The following is a 9,176-nucleotide window of genomic DNA, read 5'->3' as shown; positions in this document are numbered from 1 at the left end:
TCAACCCTTGACTGTAAATCTGTTTAAAATCTTACACATATCAAGATTGTGACAACAATTCTATCTGATAGCAACATGCAGGTTCAGCCTTTAAGGTGCGTTATGTAACTTTTTTGGTTGGAGGTCTACCTTACATTCAGTAAATTACAGGTGGTTTTATAGCTGAAAAATACCAAGAAAAACTGCCCCAATTCTGACTGTGAGTGGGGTCGCCTCTCCACAGATCTGTAACTTGGTCTGGTTTTGTCTCCATGATGATAGAAAGGTTTAATGCCATACTGTGAAACATTCCAGATAAAGCAATAACATCTTCATGGAGAAAAGTGTTTGACAGACCCTGATTGGGAAACGTTTGCAGTATTCAAAGTACCTGTAAATTATAATGCGTTTATGTTGTGTAAAAATATCATGATACACATGTCTGTATCGATACACAAATTGCCAAAAAGTTCAACATATTGCTGTATTGATATTTTAAAGTTGCATTGTGTAATTTTTCTGATGAAGGGCCCATCACCTACTTCTCTCCATGAAGACACTGCCTGGAATGTTCCACAATCCGTGTATCATTTGTTAATTCGTTTTTCAATATAAAACCAAAAATAAGAAAATGAAAAGGCAACAGTTTTCTCATTATTTGTCTCCAAAACCAAAATGAAACAGATAACGATTAGTTTTTTCAGTTTTCAATTTTGTGTTTAAATGGAAAATGGAAAAAAAAAGGTTTCCCGTTTACGTGACTTCTGCACTGCATACAGACTGAACCAGGACTGATCCAGGTCCAGGACCAGAGCGGGACCAGAGAGGAATGCGACCGTGACCAGACCGGGACTAGACCGGGACTGAGACCGAGACCAGACCAGGACCAGGCCGAGACCAGTCTGGGACTAAGACCGAGACCAGACCAGGACCAGACCGGAGGCTCAGAGTCCACGGCAGTGTCAGAGCTCGAAGCTGAGGCTTGGACCCCGAGGAGGCTCTGAGTCAAAGCTTGGAGTCCGCCCTGGTCCCGCTCTGGTCCCGGTCTGATCCCGGACCTGGATCAGTCCTGGTTCAGTCCGTATGCAGTGCAAAATTTCAGCATCGCAGTCACAGAAGTCACGTAAATGGGAAATACTGCATCGACGCCAGATTCACGCCGCGCTGACGGCGAAGACGCGCTGCAAAAACACAGGACGCTCTAGTCACAGAGACTTTACATAGAAACTGGACGCTTTGACGCTTTGGTGTGAATGGCCCTTTAAAGTTTCCTGTCTCTTCTGAACTAAAGGTAAAAGGAGTTGTTCACTTACGAACTATAGCTTCATGACATCACAAGGTGGAACAGAGCATTTTGAGCTTTGGAGATGTAGACAGACCAATAAAGAATAATAAAGGGTTACTCAAATGTGTCACTGAAATAAAACATAACACAAAACTCCAGGTGTGGTTTTGTGGAGGTAACAGCTTTATAACCTGATTTAAAGCTCACAAGAGTCCATTTTGCGTAATATATCAAAATCTTAATCCTAAAATAACTTGAGTGTATTGGCCTGGATTGCAACCTCTGCTGGGTTTAAGAGGAACAGAGAAGAGCTGAGCCCATTGGTCTGGTGCAGACCAAAGTGACTTTTATTCATTACCAACAAAAATAATTATATTTAAAAAAAGACAGCAGGATCAAAAGTTTAAAGGTACACTGTGTAACTTTTCTGGAGTCTCCATGGAGATGTTGATGCTTTGGTTTAAATTGTTCACAGCGGTATTATTGGTATTGGTATTCAACTACAGGTATAATTTATTATTCTTATATCTGATTCTAAAAAAAAAAACAAACACACAAAAAACAAAGACATTCATTCTTCCGGTGGGTTGGTCGCCTCTCCACAAATCTAACCTGTAATTTAGCTTACAAGTCTCCATGGAGATTCTTACATTTGTGGTCATACTGTGGTTGAACATTCTAAGTCACACAGTGTGCCTTTAAAAAAAACAAAAAAAAAACAAAAAAAACATCAGCAAATAGTCTGTACACAAAGCTCGTCAACGTCTAACAAACTGAGGCTGGATTCTTTTGTAGAGCACTTCATTTAATTGGGTGCTCCTTTTTTTAAACTTTTTTTTTTTTTTTTTTTTTTTTATTAAGTGATAAATGATTATTCCATTCAAATCCAAAACAAAAATATAACTGTTTATTATTAACTTAGCAGTGTTAAATGTAGGAAATAGACTAGATTGAAAAGGCTAAAATATTTGAACAGCCCTCACCTTAAGCACATGACACAACAAATGAGAAAGTATTTCAATTACAACAATTTAATTAAAAGCATTTTCTTATCCTCATTTTTAACTGAAAGGCACCATTTCAGATATTTAATAAACATAAAACTGAATCATTTTTACCCCGTGTTAGAGACGTAGGCCTATGTAATGGCCGATCTGCTCCAGGACACTCAGTGATGCTGTTTTCTCATCAATATTTAGTAACTGCCAAGATCTCTGATATGAACTGATACTAGGGGCTGGAAAGGACATTTAGTTGTTATAAATACTCAAACTACATTATTTTTTTTTCTAGGGCAGGGTTGTCCAAACTGTTGTTTCTGTTCACCTTAAATCAGGAGTCACCAAACTGTTTTTCTCTGGGGGCCACATTATGGCTCCTGACTGTGATGGGGGCCGGGGTCTGGGTCATATAACAGAACTGTATGACCCTGAAGACTCAGATTCTATTCTTTGAAAACCTCCTCACTCAACAAAAAAAGAATCTGTCATCCTCTGTTCTTTGAAAACTCAGCACTCTGTCAAATGTTCCTACTTTAACATAAGCCATTTTACTGTCCTTAACTGTACTACAGTACTCTGTACTACAGTACTCTGTACTACAGAACTCTGTACTACAGAACTCTGTACTACAGAACTCTGTACTACAGTACTCTGTACTACAGTACTCTGTACTACAGTACTCTGTACTACAGAACTCTACACTACAGTACACTGTACTTCTGTACTACAGTACTCTGTACTACAGTACTCTACACTACAGAACTCTGTACTACAGTACTCTGTACTACAGAACTCTGTACTACAGTACTCTGTACTACAGAACTCTGTACTACAGTACTCTGTACTACAGTACTCTGTACTACAGAACTCTGTACTACAGTACTCTGTACTACAGAACTCTGTACTACAGTACTCTGTACTACAGAACTCTGTACTACAGTACTGTACTACAGTACTGTACTACAGAACTCGTACTACAGTAACTCTGTACTACAGAACTCTGTACTACAGAACTCTGTACTACAGTACTCTGTACTACAGTACACTGTACTACAGTACTGTACTACAGTATTCTGTACTGTACTACAGTATTCTGTACTACAGTACTGTACTGTACTACAGTATTCTGTACTACAGTATCTGTACTACAGTATTCTGTACTACAGTACACTGTACTACAGTATTCTGTACTACAGTACACTGTACTACAGTATTCTGTACTACAGTATTCTGTACTACAGTATTCTCTACTACAGTACTGTGTGTGTGTTGACTGTCACTGTTTGATCTCAAGTTTGTCAGGTGATGAAAATTTGGTGTCAAATGTAAATATGCCATATAAAAATTTAAATATAAATATAAATACTTATCATTAAATAAATATCATTTTTAATTGAAAAAAAAAATCTGCAAAATACAAGAGGCAGATGTGTTATTATTTGCCATAAAGTCATTTGGAGGATTGGTTCATAGGGCCAGTTCAGGAGGAGGGGGCAGAGGCTGGTGGGCTGGAGTCGGCCCGCAGGCCTTAGCAAATCATCCTAAGCAGAACATTTTACGTCAAGTAATTGTACTATATTACTGTAGACTCAGTGAGGTCACAGTGCACTGGGGCAGACGGACAGTGAATGTTATGAGGCTTGTTTACAGAACAGTGGTTGTTTTGTCTTGTAAAATACTTCCACCTGAATAACACTGACTGACGCTCGTCCATGTCCCTCCTCTTTGAACGTGTTTCAATATGAGGCTCTCTGTGAAAGACGTTTGGACACTTGTTCTAGACCAACATGAGTCTGTGAAGACTCTTTAAACCAGTTAGAGGCCACACAGGATACCAGCTGATTAAACCCAGACATGATTCAGTTAAATGTTCACGATCAAGTTTCACAATCAACGCCAATATTCCATAGTATTTACGCTTTTTGTGCTTCACTAATTAATAGCTAAACAGAACAATATCACATTTTTTTTGGTGCTATAGTTGAAATGGTTCGTGTTGATTTTTCCATATTTTGTAACTGAAACTAGTATCTGCTCATTCATTCATTATTTAATTAAGTGAAGTTTTATTTTAAATACATATTTCCATCGTTGGACATGAGGCACAGTTCAGGTGGGCGAAGGATGAACTCAAAAGGCAGTTTGTTTGTCATCCCTTTCGTCCCCGCTGTATTTTGCTTCGTCCTCGTCTTTTACTTCCTCCTCGACTCTTACGTCTCTCCTATTTTGTGATCTGAAACACAAGGTCATTTGGTCAAGATTTGGTGCAACAAAGAGAAAAGATCTGGAAACATGACTTAAATTCAGTGTATTCATCTGTTTTAGATTTTTTATTAATTCTAATGTATTTATTTGATACATTTTCTGATTATGTAAATACAATTTGTCTATTCATTTTTTCCCATTGTAAAATTCAGGTTGACACTTGCAGCTGATGCCATCAACATTCTCTGGGAGTGTGGTGCTAACTGGAGGCTCTGCTGTGTCTGAAGCTCTGTTACTCAAGATAGACTTTATTCTGAGCTTTGTTTTAACTAGGGCCGGACACATTCATGTGTTATTATTCAATTTAGCGTTAACTAATTATTTCATTATTGCCAACAATTATTTTTCTCCCCTTAACACAGTTTTTATTATTTATATGGTAACACTTTATAATAACTACACCTTATTTAGCCTTAATAAAGCATGAACAAAGACTTAATTAATAATGATTCACTCTTAGTAACTACTTAATTACTCCTGAATTAGCACTTAACTTGCACTTAATTCGCCTGTGCTGTAAATAGTTACTCAATACTTCTTAATACACAGGTGTCAAACATGCGGCCTGGGGGCCAGATCCGGCCCTCCAGGACCTTTAATCTGGCCCTCGGCTGATTTTCTACTAAAATATTTTAATTATATTTTCTATTAAAATCTTGTTAATTTTCTGTGGTGTTTATCACAGCAGCGTCTCCAGCGTCTCTGTACGTGGCTCCCTCCCACCAGAGCAGCACAAATGAAGACTTGTCTCTTTCCAAACGCTCTTAAAGGACGATCGTTTTGACTGTTGACCGTGACACCCTCATCAGCAAAATGTCCAACATGAGAAAAGTGGAGCCGAGTGCAGGATTTTCCATGAAAAATCGACTTATTCCTATTTACATACAAGCTCATGTTAAAACATTGTGTTGAAATTTTATTTTTCTTAAAGTTTCAGGTTGTTCATAATATTATAATATTTTGTAAAAGAAAGAGTTCATCAATTAAAAAAGATTTATGTAATAGATTTGTGTTTCTCTGCACAAATATTTGAACTTATTGTTATTTTTGGGGTTTATATGACATGAGTTTTCTGATCCAGACCCTTTGGGATCAAAGTAGGTTGGATACGACCCCCGGACCAAAATGAGTTTGACGCCCCTGTCTTAATTACTCATGTGTGCATTTGTAAATGTATACTGAAGTACAAATTTGAGCATTTATTAATGATTAATAAGCCATGAAAGAATGATTTACTAGTAATGCATTATTGTTTCTCTGGAATTTGACCAACCTTAACAAATGTTTAATAAACATAATTAGTCTTCAGTTTAGAAAAACTCTCAGAAAGACTTAACTAACAGATAACAGCTGCCTGAATGATCATTGGATTGCATTATTAGTAAATCATTCTCTCATAGTTTACTAATGATTAATAAATGCTCAAATGTGAACTTAAATACACATTTGTAAACATGAAAATGGTTAGTTCATGAGTAATTAAGAAGTATTGAGTAACTATTTACAGCACAGGTGAATTAAGTGGAAGTTAAGTGCTAATTCAGGTAGTAATTAAGTTAAGTTACTAAGCGTGAATCATTATTAATTAAGTCTTTGTTCATGCATAATTAAGGCTAAATAAGGTGTAGTTATTATAAAGTGTTACCATTTATATTTTATTGTAAATGTCTGTTGCTCACTGGCTTTTATTTTGAAAAAAGAATGTTGCTTACAGCTGCGGTGCTCACAGGAAACAGAGAGAAAGCGGGATGAACAAACATGGAGAAGGGTAAGGAGCTTTTACATGACCATTTTCATTTCTTCAGACGACACACACAAAGTCATTTGTAACACTGCAATGCTGAATTGTCTTTCCACCAGAGTTTCACGAGTCTGAAATATCACCTAAATGCAACACACTCGGATGATGCAGTCTGCCTTAGCAACTTGCTTTGTTCAGAAAAGTAAAAAAAAAAAAAAAAAGTTCTATGAATTGAATTGGCAAACTGCTCTGAAAGTGTTTTCTGGTTGTGTGTTCTGTTTTCTGGTGACTGTTTTTGCCTGAGATTCTCGTTTTTATATCAAACAGGAAACATTAAAGTCCTGGCAGTGGAAATAATATGTGCATTATGTCACCATGGTAACTACTGAACATACCACTACAGATATACATGTAGAACACCCCCAGTGCGATGTCACTTCAAAGTATCAATAGAAAGAGTCTAAAGTGAAGACTGAAACTGACCAGCGATGTGATATCTAAAACTGTGGCACAAAACACACATGAACTGTTGAGAATCCAAAGTTGAAGCGAGCGTTAGAGTTTGTGCAGTGTGGAAGCGTGTGTGTTAAACGTACCTCTTCTTTTTCTTCTTCAGGTACCTGTTGGCCAGAAACAGGATCGCAACTATGACCAGAAACACGCCCATAGCCCCCAGACCCACCAGAGCTTTGTTCAGGTAGTTCACCGCTGGAACACAAACAGGACGGTGCAGAAACACTGAGTCAGACATTACAGTTTCTACTGTAGCCACAGCTGCCCTGGGACAGTCTGACAGAAGTGAGGCTGTGAGTGTCTTGCCTAAAGACACAACAGCAGTTTTAGTCCCACTGTAGCACCTGATCTCTCACTGAAGTCCTGACCAGACCCAACCCTGCTGATCTTCTGAGATCTGAAGTAGTACTTGAAATACTACTATTAGTAATAGTAGTAGTAGTAGTAGTAGTAGTAGTAGTAGTAGTAGTAGTAGTAGTAGTAGTAGTAGTAGTTGTTGTTGTTGTTGTAGTTGTAGTAGTAGTAGCAATAGTAGTAGTAGTAGTAGTAGTTGTTGTTGTTGTAGTAGTAGTAGTGGTAGTTCTTGTAGTAGTAGTAGCAGTAGTAGTAGTAGTAGTAGTTGTTGTTGTTGTAGTAGTAGTAGTAGTAGTAGTAGTAGTGGTAGTTGTTGCTGTAGTAGTAGTAGTTGTTGTTGTAGTTGTTGTAGTTGTAGTTGTAGTAGTAGTAGTACTTGTAGCAGTAGTTGTAGTAGCTGTAGTAGCAGTAATTGTAGTAGCAGTAGTAGTTGTAGTAGTAGTAGTTAGCAATAGCAGTAGTAGTAAAATTGTAGCAGCGGTAGTAGTAATTGTAGAAGCAGTAGCGGTAGTAGTAGCTACTGTACTAATAATGAAAATGTAGTAATAAAATTGTAGCAGCAGTAGTAGTAATTTCAGTGATGAACCACTTGATGGCGCCATAGGATTTTGTATCTTTGATAAAATGTTCTAAAATGTGACTTGATTATATTTTGCATACTTTTATTTCTTTAACACTTCACACCTGAATTATTTTCCCAAAATATAGATAAATTAATATTAGAATGTTCATTTTGACTTTTGAATTTAACACTTAAATTAATGTTACTTTTAGGTTTGTCAGGGACTAATATATGCAACACTTGTGTATTAAAGTGGCATTGTGTAATGTTTTTGGTGGAGGGTCTGTCAAATGCTCTCCTCCATGGAGATGTTATTGCTTTGTCTGGAATGTTTCACAGTGTGGCATTAAATCTTTCTGTCGTCATGGAGCCCAAACCAGATCAAGTTACAGGTCAGATCTGTGGAGAGGCGACCCCACTCACAGTCACAATATCGTTTTTCTAGGTATTTTTGAGCTATAAACCAACTATAATTGAATAAATGTAAAATAGTGATGTTTAATGTCACACTGTGGAACATTCCAGACAGAACAATGACCGTAGTATCCATAGCAACAAGCAGGTGATGGACCCTTAACAGTGTTGGGGAGTAACAGATTACATGTACCGGGATTACGTAATCAGAGTACAAATTATGATTAACTGTATTCAGTTACAGTTACTGTTTCAGTGAGTGGTAATTGGATTACAGTTACTTTGTTGAAATAAATGGATTACAGGGCAGTATTTTCCTGTTTTCACATTTTGAGCTAAACCAGAACTAAACCAGAACTAAACCAGGTCTAAACCACTTCTAAACCAGGTCTAAACCAGGACTAAACCAGGACTAAAACCGGGACTAAACCAGGTCTAAAAGCAGGTCTAAAGCAGGACTAAAGCAGGTCTAAAGCAGGACTAAAACCAGGTCTAAAAACAGGAATAAACCAGGTCTAAAAGCAGGAGTAAAGCAGGTCTAAAGCAGGACTAAACTAGGACTAAAACCAGGTCTAAAACCAGGTCTAAAACCAGATCAAAAACCAGGACTAAACCAGGTCTAAAACCAGATCTAAAACCAGGACTAAACCAGGACTAAAACCAGGTCTAAAACCAGGACTAAACCAGGACTAAACCAGGTCTAAACAATATGACACTAACAGTAGGTGGACATAATTGAAGGCAGCAGTGATCTCATATAAAAATCATTTCTCTATTGGGATGTGCTGCTACATTCATGTTCATTTTAAAAAAAACATGACAATATCAAGTAATCCAAAGTATTCAGATTACATTACTCACTTTAAGTAATTTAATGAAATAAACTACATTTTGGGGTCTGTAATCTGTAATCTGTAGGGGAATACATTTTAAAAGTCACCTTCCTAACCCTAACCCTTAACCAGAGAGCAGTGTGGGAGGTCAGAGCTGGAGCGCGGCCCTCACCTCTCACTTGTCCTGCTCTTAGTCCCCCACCTCCTCCCTCGCTCCTCAGCATGTGTC

General features: G+C 37.6%; 1 protein-coding gene across 1 annotated transcript in view; it reads right to left on the bottom strand.

Annotated features, from left to right (window-relative positions):
- Positions 1-4,395: 4,395 nt before the first annotated feature.
- LOC110173529 (ectonucleotide pyrophosphatase/phosphodiesterase family member 7-like) overlaps positions 4,396-9,176 on the bottom strand; it is a 25,201-nt gene continuing 20,420 nt past the window's right edge. The window contains exons 7-9 of the mRNA XM_055152668.1: positions 9,120-9,176; positions 6,868-6,979; positions 4,396-4,498 (exon numbers count right to left, since the gene is read on the bottom strand). The exon at positions 9,120-9,176 is cut by the window's right edge and continues 202 nt beyond it. Coding sequence (XP_055008643.1) covers positions 4,396-4,498; positions 6,868-6,979; positions 9,120-9,176 — 272 coding nt within the window. The remainder of the gene's footprint in view (positions 4,499-6,867; positions 6,980-9,119) is intronic.

The sequence above is a fragment of the Boleophthalmus pectinirostris genome, unplaced genomic scaffold (genome assembly GCF_026225935.1).
Source record: "Boleophthalmus pectinirostris isolate CB_2022bp ecotype Guang Dong unplaced genomic scaffold, ASM2622593v1 HiC_scaffold_17, whole genome shotgun sequence".
Classification (NCBI taxonomy): Eukaryota; Metazoa; Chordata; class Actinopteri; order Gobiiformes; family Gobiidae; genus Boleophthalmus; species Boleophthalmus pectinirostris.
The sequence above is the reverse complement of the archived record's forward strand: the minus strand, read 5'-3'. Positions and strand labels throughout refer to the sequence as shown.